General features: G+C 31.7%; 1 protein-coding gene and 2 long non-coding RNA genes across 7 annotated transcripts; 1 reads left to right on the forward strand and 2 right to left on the reverse strand.

The window, feature by feature from the left end:
• Positions 1–4,460: 4,460 nt before the first annotated feature.
• On the reverse strand, positions 4,461–7,409 carry LOC147539602 (uncharacterized). 3 transcript variants are annotated; one of them, XR_015225775.1, is made up of 7 exons: positions 7,130–7,409; positions 6,853–6,894; positions 5,925–6,060; positions 5,759–5,825; positions 5,565–5,622; positions 4,703–4,779; positions 4,461–4,621 (listed from the first exon to the last, which is right to left on the reverse strand). It is a non-coding gene; the product is annotated as an uncharacterized LOC147539602 (long non-coding RNA). The 3 variants fall into 3 exon arrangements; XR_015225774.1 differs by lacking the exon at positions 5,925–6,060; XR_015225776.1 differs by lacking the exon at positions 5,925–6,060 and having other exon boundaries at positions 5,759–5,859.
• Positions 7,410–8,583: 1,174 nt separating this feature from the next.
• LOC147539603 (uncharacterized) lies at positions 8,584–14,080 on the reverse strand. Of its 3 annotated transcripts, XR_015226300.1 has the most exons (8): positions 13,949–14,080; positions 13,755–13,824; positions 12,267–12,377; positions 12,093–12,129; positions 9,983–10,036; positions 9,833–9,879; positions 9,062–9,173; positions 8,584–8,793 (listed from the first exon to the last, which is right to left on the reverse strand). It is a non-coding gene; the product is annotated as an uncharacterized LOC147539603 (long non-coding RNA). The 3 variants fall into 3 exon arrangements; XR_015226301.1 differs by lacking the exons at positions 13,755–13,824; positions 13,949–14,080 and adding an exon at positions 12,893–13,010; XR_015226299.1 differs by lacking the exons at positions 12,093–12,129; positions 12,267–12,377; positions 13,755–13,824; positions 13,949–14,080 and having other exon boundaries at positions 8,642–8,793; positions 9,983–10,113.
• A 1,640-nt stretch (positions 14,081–15,720) lies between these two features.
• On the forward strand, positions 15,721–16,948 carry LOC147539604 (uncharacterized). Its single transcript, XM_086642320.1, has one exon. It carries the CDS (start codon positions 15,941–15,943, stop codon positions 16,532–16,534), a length of 594 nt encoding a protein of 197 aa, XP_086498446.1. The 5' UTR covers positions 15,721–15,940; the 3' UTR covers positions 16,535–16,948.
• The last annotated feature ends 766 nt before the right edge of the window (positions 16,949–17,714 follow it).

Below are 17,714 nucleotides of genomic sequence, written 5' to 3' on the forward strand. Positions count from 1 at the left end.
AAAACAGAGACTTTTGAAACCAATTACACCATTTTTGGGTACAACTACTACTAGTTGTTCTTCCATTCTTTTTCGAGTTCTGTTTGGTGGATGTTATAACTTGAACTTGACCCATACGAGTAATTTTATGGTACAACTACCTCGGACTGGTAAAGACACGATCCACCCTACCATCAGAAGGTATTAGCTCGGGATAAACTATTCGAATGGACAAGGTATTTTGGTCGGGGGTGTAGTCCTAATATAGCTAAATAAATGGGGGTCATATACTAAAAATTAGGACAGGGGTATTTTGGTCCGATAACAAGCACGTGACTCGCACGCCCACTACATAACGAGATTTTGACGGAAAAAGAGGCAATGGGGGTTAACGCCTGAACGATAATGTTTTTAGGGGTGAAGTCCTAATATTGCTAAATAAGTGGGGGGCATTTACTAAATATCCCTTATAATCAAGCAATTTTATAACACACAAAACACACTAGCTTAGCGGCTTCCATTCCTTCTACAGTACTATATATTTATAACAAAGCTTAATTTGATTGGTTTATGAATAGACACACTTAAAATTTTATTTATAATTTTATATGACCTCAAATCAAATATTTAAAATTAAGAACATTTAAAACCCTAGAATTTGACCCAATAAACTTTGTCCAACTTCAACCTGTTAGACTCCATATGATTCTATCACTTGGTAAATAAGTTCAAATTTAATTATCTACATGATTCATTGAATCTTATACTTATTTGTATAAGAAAAGTCTAACTACTACACCACCAACTCCCCGATTCTTTCAACAAAAAGAAAAAACTCCCCTACTGATTAGATATCATGTCACCTTTACATATATATAATATATATATTGGAGTCAGTATTTTCATTTAATTTACAAAATTCTATACTCACATTTTGAAACCCTACTGAAAACTCAAAACTTTGAGAGTGTTAATATTTGTGAAAGTTTAGAGAGACATTAAACAAACCTATAATCAGTCTCAAAATCTAAAGGTTGTCGAACTTCAACTCATTGAATTCGGAAACTATGATTCAATTATTATCTAGTAAAGGAGTTAACATTAATTGATTACATGATCTATTGTCCTATTGAGTATATTTTATACAAAAAGATTATCTAGCATAAACCTCTCGCTATAGTGATTAAGAATCATGTCATAAAAATACTTAGGAATTTGCATGATCAATAGAATATTATATCGAGTGGATGGGTTTTAGGTCTAAAATCACAGGGTCAATGGGTTTAGAGCCTAAAGATAATATTAAATAGAAAATAAATCCACTAGAAGTAATTTACATGTTTAACCTCTCTTTTCTCTACTACTACACCCCTTAATTTACCAAGGTTAAATAAAATTACCCAGATTAGAAGATGCAAATAGCCTTTTCAGTTTCAGAAAAATAGTTCTTCAATAAGAAGTTTTCATCCCTACAAAAAATTGTCTTTTCTCTTAAAGGAATGTTTCGTTAATCTTTTGACCCAAACAAAATTGATCATAACTCTTTCTTAAAGGAATGTTTCGTTAATCTTTTGACCCAATCTTTTGACCCAATCTTTTGACCTAAAGAAATCACTGAGAAAATTCATTCGTGCTTTTTAGTCTTCACTTGGAGAAAACCTAGAAGAACATGATGCTCAATGGATTAAATTTCTTCTTTTACTATATTCTCGTTTTTTTCAACGATAAATTGTTGAATCGGTGCATGATTTTGTTGTCCTTATTCTTACAGCTAGGAATATCAATTTTTTTTCAAGAAAATCCTTCAGATCTTGTCCCATTGTTTCTCTCTCTACAATCTTGTTTTCTCCAGCAAAATTGCATGAAAAGTAATTATATATTTCGCAAATTTTTTGTATATTCTCATAGCATTTTCTTGATTTTAACAACATATTTACGTTTTGTAATTTTTTGAGTTATCCAGAAAATCATTTACGTTTTGTAATTTTGAATGAGCGAGTTTGTTTTGCACTCGGCAACGCCCTCAAATTTCTTGTAACATTTCTTTGATTTTGCATAAATTGTTGAAATTTCTACCAACACTTTTTAAACTTTGAAAATAAAAATAAAATTGAATGCAAAAATAAGAGGGTTGAACTAACTTGGTTGTTACTGATGAATTGAAGGATAAATGAAAAAAGTCTTTAAGTTATTAGTTTTTGTAATTGGTTATGTTGTAATTGATTATGTTATAATGAGTTTCTTTTAATTTTAATCACTCTAAGTTTTAGTACAAATATCGTGAAATACATAAAAAAAATGTTGAGAGTTAATGGAAAATGTTATAAGATATCACAAAAATGGTAGAATTACCACAACGATGACAACATTTCTTGATTATATTTGAGTATTTCTATATAATGCTTGGCCTACATAGGTGAATATAGATGATACACACGCCTCTTTCTTATTATTTCTCCATTTCATATAAGAGACAATATAATTTTGTTCGCTAATATCTATTTCATGATCGGTAACTTGTGCATCTACATAGTAAATAAACATTGAACGATACGAAAACATCAATGTAAAAGAACAAAATATAAAACTTTGCGGGAAATCTATATACTTTATTGTGGGTAAATTCAACTTATTTATGTTTGTACAAATATGATAGTTTTTCAGAGTCATATGATGCTGTTAGGATCAATAAAATGCTACAAAAATATTAAAAATATCTGAAAAATATATGTCAATTTACATGCATATTTTAAATGAAAACAACGTCGAATTTTTTATTGTAAGATATAATTGTGTCGTTAAAATCTAAACTAAGTAACTCAAAGAACATGTTATACCCAATAAAATACTAGGTAAATAATCAAAGTTTTGTTCACCTGCTCTAGTCAAGTAATGACTGAGAGCATCTCGAAAGGCTTGAACCCACCCTCAAACTCTTGACCGACGTGGGCGAAAATTGGACCCCATGCATCTGCCTTAGTTATTTTCCGTTTAAAAAAAAGAACTATGATAATTCGCATCACTGAAATCCATTCAATAACTGAACAACTAGTCAATAAAAATGTAAAAGCATTACGTGTAATAAAAATAAATAAAATACTAGAAAAATATTTAAAATGTTGTTCTCCTAATTTAAGTAATACATGAAAATTAAGAAAATGCTAGAGAAACGTTAAAAATTTGATTAACATAACGTAAGTAAGTCAAAAAACATGTGATACATTATTATATTGTTATTACGTCGATTCTTCACCTAAGTTGTTTTAAAAAGTTAGAAATACCTTTTAGTGTAATTATATAATTGTATTTTTAAAATCAATAAAATTCTAGAATTTTTTTAAAATTCTGTTATATTTAAGAATGTTGTTATAATCAATAAGATGGTAGATAAATAATCAAATTTCTATTCACCAACTCTAACTGATTCATAACAGAAGTCGCGCATGTTATGCTAATAGAATCAATAAAATGTAAGAAAAATACTGAAAATGTCAGCAAAATAAATATCAGTTTACAATATGATTTTTTTTTATGAAAACAAGACTCTAGTGGTGGAAAATTCAACTTCTTTTCATACGAAAAAAGTGATAATAAATATTACATTTAAGCATGTTGTTAGAATTAAATAAATGTTTTAAGAAGGTTTGAAATTTAATCAACATATTTATAATTTTCATAATGATTTTGAAGACAAAATAGTTTGTACAGATAGAAACGTTGTAAGAATATAAAGAGAGATTGTTTGGACAAGAACAACTGATTTGGTATGTTGGTCTTGACAACTAGTATAAGTTTTGGAAATAAATATTGAGAAATAAATTTTGACCATAAATTTTCTCTCTTAAAATTTATGGAAAGAATATATTTATTAACTCAACTACAAAAAACCTTTGGTTTACTATAGGCTAAAATATATTTATAAACGGGCAGTAATGAGAGAAAATAAATGGATTCAAGCATGAGGTCCACCAAAAAATACACTTTTGGACTTATTTTTCATTTTATGGTTTATTTTGGTCTTATAGTGTTTACTAGGTATAGCCCGTGCCTACGGCACGGTGAGAATTAAAAATTTAATATAAGCTTCCGCGTTGTTATTGTTGAGCCCAAACTCCATCGATTCACAGAATGACCTTAAATTAATAGGAAGTTCTTTAGGCGTCAGTAATTACCTATAGGAGAAATTCTACACCCGACACTCTCAAATGGTTCCATTAGCATAATATTACATCGTTCAGCATTAGAATTTGTGAAGTATTAACTTTTGAACATTCTCTCTTTATAAGACGATTTTAAAAAAGACTTAGGCCTAACTAATTTTAACACAGTACCAGAGCATTGCTTGCACGGATTTGCTTGTTGATGTCTAATGGGTTTCCATCACCCTCACAACATCCGTAAGCCACTGAAACAAACTTATTTGTACTCATGCGTACTATTAGTGAAGCACAATGAAAGTATCCCATTTATATGAAATATCATTGTTGAATTCGTGTCTAAGAAATTATAAGAAAATGCATGATAGATTACAAATACAACCCTGTACGTCATCATTGAATATCTTTGTAGAGTTTCAAAACACTTCCATAGAAAACAAATAAATATTCTTTTCATCCTAACCTCGGTTGGCGTAGTAACAAATCTGCAAAGTTCCAACATAAAGTGAGAAGAAGTAATTTTGTTGAACCACATGAGAAATAAATAAATTGAAGTAAATTTTCACCGATGTATTTTAGTGGGTTGATGGCAGCAGTTGTAACATCCACGTCGAGTTCCGCAGTACATATCCTTATCCTCGAACTCCAAGGGCACAAAGTGACAAAGGGTTAGAATATTACTTCCATCTGTCAACTTACATACAAATATGCATTGTTAACCGATAATTAATCCACTTTGGGTAGTGGAAGATGAAAGTGGTGAAGATGGAGTGAAGTTTTCGTGATGTCAACACAATCATCGTGTATCTCATATAATTTACATTGCTCATCTCTCACTCTCTAGACAAAATAAATATGGCACCATTTACCCCAAATTGCATATAACAACAACCGAATTCACTAAAACTCTTTTAGTGGTAGTGGATAATAGATCTGATTCTATATTCAACCCAACATCATACAGAACTAATCAAACAGAAAAAGAACAAAGAATTTAAAAATCCAGTAAAAAAGGTGAGGATGTTACAATCTTGATCTGAAAATGCAGAAGTTCTATTCAAAATCCAAGAAAAATTAGGAAGAATAATTTTAATTTTAGGGTTATGCTGACATACCTGAAATTGAAAAATCTGAAGGGTCAACCATAGGAAAAACATTAACATCGGAAGTGATTAGTTTTTGGCTTTGCTATAATCAAATTTAAAAACGAAACCAAACTATTAGAAGAAACTCTTTATTCTCGTAGTCTAGTTATATGAACCAATAGTACCGTCAAGAATTCAGGAAGAAACGAAAACAAACTAATCAACCACCAATTTCAGCATAACTTTACATAAGTTGAAGGGTTTAAACTAACATGAGATGGTGAAAAAATAACTCGAAATGATCAAAATACGAAGAAAAAAAATGAAAAGTATAAGCTTTTACCTTAAATACCTCATTGACCGATTTGACATCCAATGTGCTTGCTAAATAACCTGAACCACTGTGTAATTACGTAGAAAGCATTAAAAAAAATAGCCTTATTGTTGGTAAACAACCATTAAAAAGTAATTCACAGCTTGGAGTCTGGAGTGATTGGAATTCAACAATTTATGTAGAAGCTGTGAAACAAAACTCACCTTTATATGACCACGTGTCCAACATAAGCACACTAAGCAAAGGTAGATATTTCCACGGAAGCATCACCTGCCACAATGTATTTGTAAAATCTTCTACCTCTCTGTCTCCATTACCACTTTGAAATTAAAATTTAACGAATAGGAGTTTATATATAACACAACTTACAACTTATGCAATACACACGAGTAACATCTTCATCAAAGCAACCATTTCTCGACAAACATAACAAATCTCTACAATTCAAGTACTCCGTCATAAAATAAAGGTTTTCACGACATGTAAATGGATACAAGAAATGCACCTGGTTAAGTTTAAACAATATTTTAGCCACGACAATAGAAATGTAAATATTTTCCAAGAGATGCAATTCTAAGTAGGAGATATCTTTGTACCTAAAGAAGAAGTGTGATTAAGCTGTGCATATTACTGAGATGATAAAAAAAGATAGTATTTTTTTTTGTTGAAATAAGAAGATAGTAATTGGAAAGGGGTTTATCAAGTTCCTGTTTTAGAATGAATTAGTTTAGTAGATGTAATACTACCACAATCAAGATAATGCGTTTAACATGAAGAATGAAGAGAAATCCATTATCCATATTACATACCGAGAAAGAGAGTGAAAAATGAATCTATATGAGCATCCTAAGTGACCTCATTTTAAATAATTTAAGTTTCTGTTTTTTGTTTTGACATTCTTCCTCTAGAAAATCATGTTTTGACATTATCCATATTAGAAAACCAAGAAACAGAGTTATCAAATGAGTGAAAGATGAAGATCACAACCCATTATGTATTAAAATTCACATAGACATTTCATCAAACATGTAGTGTGTATTGAGAAGTTGGTACAAAGATTTAAGTTCTTCTTTTTTTATTCAAACATGACTTTACCATAGTCAACTATAACTTAAACATAATCTGGAAATCTGAACTGTGTCAATTCATATAAAGCATGAGTGCTCGCAAGAAGGTAATTCATCACTTAATGAAACCGTGTCAATTCGTACAAAGACCATGTTTCCCATACCTTGTCAATTCGTACAAAGACCATGTCCCTAATAATCTAAGGAGAAGAAATGATATAAGCTAATACCTCGTAAACTTCCCAGGGCCTATGATCTCCCTATTCCACACCCTGTAACAACAAAAACTATGTCATTAACTTTAAAAAACATTTAAAACCAAAATCAAACTGAACAAGTAAACAATTTGCAGAAGATCACAGATTTAGATTTTCAGATTATATAGGAAAATCTGAAGCCATTATAACTGTGAAGAGGAAGATGAACAACATTTTCCAGTTTAGCTTGAGAGATAGTATGTGAAGATGAAAAAATTGAAAAAGCTGAATTATTTAACATCTGTTCTACCCGAAGAAATTAAAAATCCACGAGGTGTTAAGGAACGAAGGTGTAGGGTTGTCTTCTTCTCAACGTTTCTGGATCAAAAAATAGTAAGAAAATTGGCCGATTTGGTAACGGAAAGGAAGCAGACAAATTTGAAGTGAGAGAGAGCGAGATAATGAAAATGAAATCTCATTAAGGGGTTTAGGCGTTTCACAAACAGTTAATTGGGCATTTCAGAGAGAGTTCATGGAGAGATAGAGAAAGAAAATAAATGAAAACGAAATCTCATTAAGGGTTTCGGGAGTTTCACAGACAATTAATTGGGCGTTTCTGAGAGAGAGAGTTATTTTAATCTGAAAGATTGAACCAACCCTGAAAGGGAGTTTTAGACGGTCTAGATTCATAGTCTTGTTTACTCTCTTGCATTGAGGAGGTGAATATTATATCTTTTAGGGTGGGTAATATATTCAGTGGCCAAGATTTGTAGAAAAACACAATGAACGACCAGATTTGTCTTTCGACTTGTCCCAGTCAGCACAAAACATTGTGTTTTGTTATATAGACTAGGCATAACCCCCGCCCGATGGGCGGGGGAATGCCCTTTACGCAGTTGAATAGTAGATATGATATCCAGTTATTTAAATTTTTTTTTTTCTTTTTCACATTTACTGTTTTCTTATTAGAGTTTCAACTTTTCTGATCAGATTGCGTGAAGTATTCGGGACACTGTCTTTTTACGAAATAGAAATAGTTGGACAATGAATCGAGATTGGTACCATTGGATACAATTTTTACTTTTCAAACGCATCGTATGTAACTACGAGTACGGATACACCGCACTATATCATATATGAGTTGGAAACAATTAGTGTTGTATTCCACAAATCCAATTCGAATAGCATTGCAGGAATATATATGGTTTGTAATGAAATTAAAATCTCAAACGTGAACTCCAACATTTCGTATGGTTACGAATTCCCCAAATTTGTTTTCCTCGGATAAGTCAGAAACTACAAAACATACAAAAATAAATGATGCGAATCAAATGCAAACATTAGCTTTACATTCATCAAATGCGAATCAACCATTTATTTCAGAAAATTAGAGCATACATTACTTGTTGAAAATTTGACTCAATGATAAGCATGGATTATGGTTTATTAGAAATAACTCCATGAAAAATAAAGGATAATTTGGAAATCTACAAGTCAAACCAATAAGTTAGACTGTTCCATGCCATCAAGATCAGATGACCTAAAGATATGTGACTATGAATCCCTTATGCTAAAGCGTCATGGAACTCGATCAAAGAGATGTAAATGGAACGATCACAGTTATGTGGCTGGACCATTGTTAATGTATATATTAAGGAAGAAATTCGTTTGCTTTTCGAAGTGATGAAAATGAAGTGTCTAATCTTTACATTGTTATTCGTAGATCAAATCTTTCAATTATCACACCGTTTTCCAAAGTAATTGTTCAAATAACTATCCAAAACCACTTTGAACGAAAATGCAAGGCATATCAAGGGCAACCTAAAACCAAAATACTCATTTGATTAAAAAAGAACAACATAAGTTACAAATAAGAAACTTATAAATTTCTAAATAGTTAGAAGTGGAGATATATCTCTTGAGGTAGAATCTGCCAATCCTCAATATAATTATTTCCTCGCTCTCATTAGCTCCCTGCACAAGAATACTCAGCTTGACTAAACAAAATTAAAATTTACTTAATCGCCAAAAATGAACTAACCATGAGTAACCCAATCAAAATTATCATTGTCTTTTTCCTGGGCTGCTGAAACTACCTGCAAATTTCGTGAAGATCCTCACAAAATATACAACAAAAATGAGGAATGTGTGAATCAAATGAGATCCGGAGAAAAAATACAACAATAAAAACATTGAACATTTCAGTCAAATATCAACAAAAGTTGAAGTGAGTAGCGCTTACAATTAACATATCATCATCCTCTTCATCTTCTTCGTATGCAACCCCACTACGAGACGTCGTAACATTTCTAGCGAGACTCTCATGTTCCTCTGCTGCAAAAGAGGTTCTCAACCTAAATCAAATCATAGAAACACATCCAAACAAGTACATGTGTCATACAACGATCATAAGCCATGATGTTTACATTTTATATAAATATCATACAAAATATATGGAGACGTGAAAAATAATTTAAAAGTCAGTTACATGTAAAGATATAGTCATCAATTATCTATCATATTTGGGTGTTCTAACGAAGAAAGGTGAAGATCTTGTCTGGAAATATTATAAACCCAAGCTGTATTAGTAGTTGACTCCAAAATCACTCAGAACTACCAAGTAAAGCAATGTCCTAATTGATTAACCAAACACTAAAATTCTCTATTAAGATCATGTAGAAACTGACTTTAAAATCAAATAAAAAATAGATTTTTTTGTCAATCCATTGAAACCCATAAGAACAACGGAGAGCTTCCAACAGGTCTTCCGTGAATAAATTCACCATCTGTTTTTTGGTGAACCTGTTTACATAAACGAGTATCAAGTGCACAAAGCCACGACAAAGGCGAAATACCAACCATAGCTAAAACGGAAAAAGAAAACACCAAAAACACAAAACAAAAATAAAGCACAAATGAAATTCAAACATATTGATTAATCTTTAGAGAGAAGACAAAACAAATAATACCTTAATTGAAATTAAGAAATGGTATAGGCCCTTGAACATCTTACCCGAACAATTTGAAGTCCGAACAACGATTTTGGTGGAAGAGTTGCCACTGTTCCAAACCAAATTAAGAAAATGTTCATCTTTCTAAGCATAAATCTCAGATACCGTAAGTATTTATATACAATATCACCTTTTCAAAATAACTGACTTACCTTCTAGTGTTGCTAATAGAGCACTCTCGCTAAGTTCCAAAAACTCTTTGAAACCTGCATACAAGTTCAAGAAATTAACCAATGTGATATACATCTCCGCTATTTTGACTAAATGAACAACTCCATTTATAATTAGAAGTAATTAAATGAGTTCAGATTGTTGCCAGAAACTTGAATCCTCCACATTCAGTATTCGGAAACATTAAATATTATATAATGTGATCAATGAAATATATTCTATTCGTGCCAGAAACATGAACACCTACATCCATTATTCGGAAATATTAAGTATTATATAGAGTGATCAATGAAACCAATTGGAATCGTGAAATTCTTATCGTCGTTTTATGGTAAATCTACTAAATCCATAAGAAATATATAGACTCGCCACCATCTAAAAAAAATCCTATGAGTAAGAATTACAGACTTAAACAAATAAGTATCCGTAGTCAAAAACTACAAGACAAATACACCATTAACATATACTGGACAAGTCCGTATCACTTCTTCCACAAATCCATCAACTAAAATTTCAAATACACAACAATCATATGAAAGAAGTGTATCAAAACTATCATCTGAAAGAAGAAAAATAGCTGAGAGTTAATAAAGCAACTGGCCTGAAAGGAAGATCAGACTGAGAAGGCACGATCGAGGGTTTATGATGATGAAGATGAAAAAAAGAAGTCACGATTCAGTAATGAACTTTATGATTTGAGGAATTCTGTGTGCATGAGAAATCGAAATACATCTCGGACAAAAATGCAGGAATATCTAAGATTTGTAATGAAATGCAAATCTCAAAGTGAACTCCAACCTTCGTATGCATGAGAAATTCAATACGTTTGTTTTTCTCCTTATAAGTCGAAACTTCAAAATTGAAAAAGTAAATGATAAGAATAAAATACAAACCTTAACTTTACATTCACCTATAGACATAATAAAATTTTGTTATAAAGTAAGATTGCCCACAATACTCTCCTTAGATATCTTTCTTAAAATAAATAATTACTTGCAAGGATAATAGTAAATGCTTGCCTTAAGGTACATAAGGGTGGAGAAAGACAAAAAATTTAACACACTATACTTTGATTGAGGGGAAGGCCATATGTAGCATCTTGTGAAGCACCAATTGTTACCCCAACGAATGTACCCAATTTGGAAAGAGAACACGTTACAGGCACAACATTTATTCTATCTGAAACTATTGGAGGTTAGAATCATGAAGAATCACACTATCATGTTGTAGCAACTCAATTGTTTCTGAATTTTGCTGAATTTTATCTAGATAAATGTCATAACCAAGCTTATTTTCTATATTTACTATCTGAATATCATCTTCATCAAATGCAGAAAAAGTATAACCATCTCCATGTGGAAGCTGGCCTCTAGTTTCCTGCAAACATATCATGACAACAGGTCCTTACGTGGACTGCACAAACTGAAGTCTAAAACAAAATAATAAATCGTGAAGCAATGAAGGTTTTAGAATTTCAAAATGTAATTGGCCTAATATGCTTAGTCGGCTTCTTATCCAAATCTCAATGTATCTTCTTCACACGGTAGCCTTCGGAAATGTCTTGAGATTCGCAGAACTAATATTAATATTTAAAATTGTTGTAGCAGCAAATGAACACATGGGGGACAATTTGAAACTTAAACATCACAGTATTAACTTAAAGATATGCATCAATCTCTAGTTTACAGCAGCAATCACTTCAATAGGTAAAAAGTGAGAGTTTGTACAAACATCTAGCCCGTACTTGCCAAGTTTGACATACTCATATTAGGACCATAAAATATTCTTCTAGTCTAGTTGGGCTTTGATTTACGTTATATATATATATATATATATATATATATATATATATATATATATATATATATATTACACACACGGGTGTTTCTATGTGTGTTGTCGTATTTTCGATTCGGTTAGGTCTTATTTCGCTCACCATGTTCGATAACTCGTATAGGTTCCAAATATTAATACGTGTATGAGTTATTCAATTTACATGTTACACAGATCAAGTGTGGTTGAGTTTTGAATCAGTTATGGCTCAGAAGAAACTAATGTCAATAATAAACTAAGAAGTGAATGCGAGTATACCTTGGGTTGGTGCATAGGGCTTCCAAAACAACCTATCCTGAAGGATAAAGAAGAATGGGTAGCATCAATCTTAACTACTTTCAAATTTGATGTGTTTTATAAAATCTAAAGCAATAATGCAAGTTAACACCTCAATGAACAAACTAACAAAAAAAGGTTTGTGAACGAGCTCACCATCTTAGGGGCATCAATCTGAATAAGTAAGATTCTAGCACTTCTTCACCGCTTTCTTGAATAATAGAGTGCAGAACCTTTGTGCAAGAAGATGTTGGTCCCTCTTCTTAGCTTCATAAACAAGTAATTTTTAGTTTAACATGTCTGTAACATTAATGTCGTCGAAGTCAAATGGAAGGGTTTCAGCAATCCCTTCAATTTTACAGAGTGGAATCAATGAAGAATCAATAACATGGTTCACAAGGAGAACTTTTCCCATGGGGATGCGCCCAATCACATTTCTATCATTTACACAAATTTTATTGTTATCTAGATGACTGAGATAAAGGGTTAATTAGCTTTTATACATGTAATATCGTGAATATTCAGAGATAAAATGCGTATGAAACTAATATTGTACAATTACTTAGTATACTTACACATAAATAAAAGTTACTTTGGGACTTTAGGAAAACAAACACAACTTGAGGTGCACTCATCTATATCACCACTTTTCAATATTTCAGGTTCAGCATTTACTAATATTTTTTTTGTTGAGAAAAATATTTACCAATATGCATGTGTTAAATGGATCTACCAAGACAACAAAGATATTGATACAACAAACTAAATAGTAAAAAGCTTACAATGATGATGGAACACAACACTTGCTTGCTGCAAATCCTTTAATAAAGTATTCACCACCATTGCTAACATAACAACCGACTAAGCAATAATTTCTAGAGGAGTACCATAAAATTGCAGCTTCACGTAATTAATGTAACGAATCAGTTTGATTTGCAGTTCCTTCGTGATACATTTGTGGACACATTAGATGTGAATGTGCTATCTACTATAAATTGGTAAAACTAAAGGAGGATGCAAGTACAACTCAATAAAGCGTCAGCAGTAACGGCTAAAGGAGGACTGAACTATGCCTGTCAACATCGTCTGCGAATATTAGTTAGTCGGGAATAGTTAGAGACACATATCATGAAAAATTATGGCAATTGAGTAAAACTTAAAAATGGAACTTATGGCAATTAACTTAAGGAATTCTGCCAAACAGGTTTAGTGGCGTTAACTTAAAAAATAAAACTTTTGGAAATTGAGTAAAACTCATTGAAGATTTTTGTCAAACAGGTCTTGTGCTGCTCATGTAAGTAATGAAATAATTATAGAGCTATTCAGCCAAACAGATTTTGTTGCTAATGGCTGAGTCTCCGGTTTTCTTTACCTATGTGTAAAAAAGTTTGATCAAAAGAAATCGACACGATTTCGTTGATTGAAAGTCATTGAATCAGACCAACACAAAGCCTAAAAGGGTTGAGCTGTAATTTGATCAGAAGCAATCTATAGTAGATTGTTGTGTTAATAACCCACAAGACATCAACATAACTCCACAAAAGACATAAACTAAAGATTGTAAGGAAGCAAAATTTAACAAAGTTAAACTACAGCTGGATGATGAATTTCATCAAAGAGGATGTGTGAGAGATAAGAAAATACCTGAATAAGTACAATAAAAATAGCAGAGAAGAAGAGTTGGTACCCAGAAAATGTGCAACAATAAAAATACCTACATGAATTTACAAAGAACAATAACAATTACAGAAACCGATCAGAGAAGAATTACAAAGAAAAAAACAATTGGAGAGAAGAAACATAACTTAATTAGACAGACCAGAGAGAAGAGTGGGTACCTAGAATGAGTGGAGAAGACAATTAAAACTGAGATATCATGAGATTTCTTTACAAACCCTGACCTGTTGTTTAAAAAAATCACTTGCCTATTGATCTTCTTCTCCATTCTTTTTAACTGAACGATTCCTGTCCCCATAATCTCCTCTTACTTTCTAGAGTAGTGTAGGAAGTTGAATGAATTTCAAAAGTGGAGGAACTTCCATTTAGGTTTTGAGACGAGAGAGAGAAAGTGCCACGGTTCAGGAGAGAAAGAAAGGAAAAGAAGATTCATGAGGGAAAATAAGAAAAGGAATCGTTCAGTGCATCTGTTATGAGAGAGGGGTAATGAAACGTTCTATTCCACCAACGTTGGAAGGGGTAATGAAAAATTCGTTGGATTTGACTCAAGTAGGAAGACCGAGGGCTAGATTTGTAGAATGTAAGATAGATATCTACGTGGACGTCTAGTCACCTTATTTTTGTCCTAGTCATATTTATGTAATTATTGTGTCCCAGTCACAAGGATCTGTTTTGTATAATAGATTGATTTAGGATTGTATATATGAATTACCCCTTCTATTTTTGGACCTTAGACTAAAAAAATTGTTTTTATTTCAAACAATGTTTCATTCAAGAACCATTCGTTTTCTTCATAATTTTTTTTTTCTCGAGAACAATTATTCCAATATTTTTTGTAAACAATTTTTTTTAAAAAAATAGTTTTTCCCGAAGGTCGTTTTCCCCGAAATTATTTTTCTTCTCGAAATTTTTTTTTCGATAACCTATTAGATTACCTGAAACCCTATTTTTTTTTCACAAAAACCGTTTTTTCTTGGATTTTTTTTTTTTCGGGAAAAACGTTCTTCATGAAGCAAAAAAGTTTTTAGAAAACTTTAGTCATCGAAAAAACGATTTTTGAGAAAGAAAAAAATGTTTTTCGAGAAAAAAATGATTTTTCGGTAAAAAACAGGCTTGGAGAAAAAATTGTTTCGGGGGACAAATAGTTTTCGAGGAAATATTTGTTTTCGGGAAAAAAAAAACCAGGTTTTGGAAAGAAAGTTATTTTGGGAAAAAACGGTTATCGAAACAATCGGCTTTTGGAAAAAAAGGTTGTATGATTTTTCGGGAAAAAAAAAGAATTTCTGAAGAAAAAACAGCTATTGGAAAAAGATACGATTATCGAAATTATTTTTTTAATAATTATTATGTAGAAAGAAATATTTTTTTTGTTGATTTTAAGTTTGAAATCTTGGTTTATTACTCCAAAATCCTAGTAAATCTCAGAAGGTATGGTGAGATTTTGGTCCAATACAAATTTTGGATTCAGGAATCCTCAAAATTCAAGAGTCCAAGGATAGCAGGATTCTCGGTTGCCAAATAGAACAAGAAGTCTTGATTCCTATCATGAGTAGGAATTCTATAGCCAAACACACCACTAATGTTTAAAAAACAAACAAAATATTGTGCAAATAACAACACCTTACAAATATAATATATTGAAATTGGATAATTATTATGGAAAAATACTAAAATCACAAAGGATTTTGACAAAAGAAGTAGCACAGCTGATGTGGTGGTTGTTATTTGAGATTTTGACTAAATTTGAATCGTTGAGAGATGAATATCACAACCGCTACATTAGCTGGACAACTTCTTTTGTCAAATCCTTTGTGATTGTAACACTTCCGAAATATTTAACAATGGAATTGCTCTATAAAAGATTGACAAGTACTTCTTGAATTAGTTACTGGGTCTATTACTTATCTCTAAATATCAACTACCTTGGGTTACATATAGCAGGGAGAGAGAGACTATTAACAGTAAGTAGTAAACCCTAAGTGAAAGAAAAGTTCAACATCATCATCTTTAGTTTGCTTCATCTCTTTATGTAAGCAATGTAATAATAGTAGAGTACTATAACCCCCAACCAGGGATCTAGAGAAAGATCTATCCAAATATTTTTGTATATCCCTAGCTTACTGTTTAGAGAGATTGAGATAAAGAATCCACAAATGCTGATAAGAAGCACCCTACTCTCAAACACCAAGAAGTTCTTCAACAAGACTTTCCAAAGTTTTAAGTCTTTAATCAATGGTGAAGGATACCAGAGAATACCCAAAACCCCTCCTTCTTGCTTCAACAACCATGATCTTCATGACTTGAAAACAGGTACCCACTTTGATAATTTTTACATAGATTTCTCAAACAAATGGGAAGAATCAAATCTTCACCAAAATCATCCAAAACCCATAATCAATAACCAAAAGAAGAAGATATTAGCTTCAATGGTAGAGGATCAAAGTCATCACAAGCAGAAAAACAACAAGAAAATTGTCAATAATAGTCATGAAAACAGGGCAAGAAGAAAAGTAAGGGATGATTATGAAACAGAGAGATTGATAAGAGAGAAAAGAAGATACAAAGTGAAACAAAAAATGAAGAAGTTGGTATTAGTAGATATGAGAAATATGGATCATTTAATGGACATTGAAGAAATTCTTCATTACTATTCTTTTCTTACTTGCCCAGTTTACTTGGACATTGTTGAGAAATTTATCATGGATCTTTATTCTGATGATGATGATGATGAACTCTTCTTAGTTTAACAATATTCTGATTCTACTTACTTCAAAATTAACTCAAGGGGAATTTAATATGATAAATAAATTTTTGGAAGAAATTTATTATAACCCATTTATCTATTTTCAATTTTTGTTCTTTTCATTTTATTGGTTTGTATGTTTTATATTTATTTTTTTGTGATTTCTAAAGTATATTTGATTTCTCTATTGTAGATATTGGTTGATTTAATTATTAATTGGTGTATCTCAATTTATGCAAGAAAAAACATGGTGTATGTGGATTGTGGAAGCCAGTATTAAAAGATTGAGAAAATAACTTGGTTGAGGTGTTATTATTCCAATACCTAAAGAAGGGTTTGATCATTCAGGGGGAATTTCTTTTTGTCTTTCTTTCTAAGTCATGCAAACATTCAGAAAAAAAAAATAGAGATTGATATTTAATTTATTCATAAACTAGGTGTAACTTTACTGCCAAAACAAATTATTTTGTTATGGTAATGATCATTGATCTATGTCAAACAAGTTTTACGTTTATGCCTATAATCTCCTTGGATGCATTATGGGAATGTGACTGCGTCCAGAAATCACATGCCCCTCAAAAGAAATACTATTTTATACAAAGCGGTTTTCTTGTTGAAATCGGAGCCGATTTTGGCTCGACCTGATTTTGGTGCGTCTGGAATTCCAAAGAAAGAATCATCCAAGTGAAGTTATAGTGTCTAGAACATCTATTCGCTTCAGTCCAAGAGCTCATAGTATTTACAATGGTTCGCCCGCTTTCAGAATATAGAAGTACCATCTTAAAATTCTGAAAGGATAGTCGTTGTATCTCGAAGGCATACACCCTAACTTTTGGTACTGTTACGGAGTGTAAAATGTCTTAAGGAAAGAGAATTTATTCTCGCCTCGACTCCATTACTTTTTGTCTAACTCGGTTAATCCGAAAGATGGAATATTGATTATTCGCTTATCGTCTATCTCTTTATAACTTAGAGAAAGGAAGTTCCCTACTTCAACCGAGACTCTGTCTTAATCAAGACAAGACATAGACAAAGTAACATCGAATCATAACCAAAGGAACATCATTTCTCTCTTTAATTATTTCCTCTATCTCCTTCATCGACGTAAGCGAGAGAAACACAAGGAAAGGGGAAATAAGGGAAGGAGAGAGAGGGAGAGGAAATGAGAGAAGAAGAAAATAAAA

Source organism: Eschscholzia californica, unplaced genomic scaffold, assembly GCF_041429995.1.
Source record: "Eschscholzia californica isolate CP2 unplaced genomic scaffold, dmEscCali1.0.p SCAF_5, whole genome shotgun sequence".
NCBI lineage: Eukaryota > Viridiplantae > Streptophyta > Magnoliopsida > Ranunculales > Papaveraceae > Eschscholzia > Eschscholzia californica.

What these genes read in the sequence shown, in the direction of transcription:
- LOC147539604 (XM_086642320.1), top strand. Translation starts at nt 15,941, where the DNA reads ATGCTGATAAGAAGCACCCTACTCTCAAACACCAAGAAGTTCTTCAAC.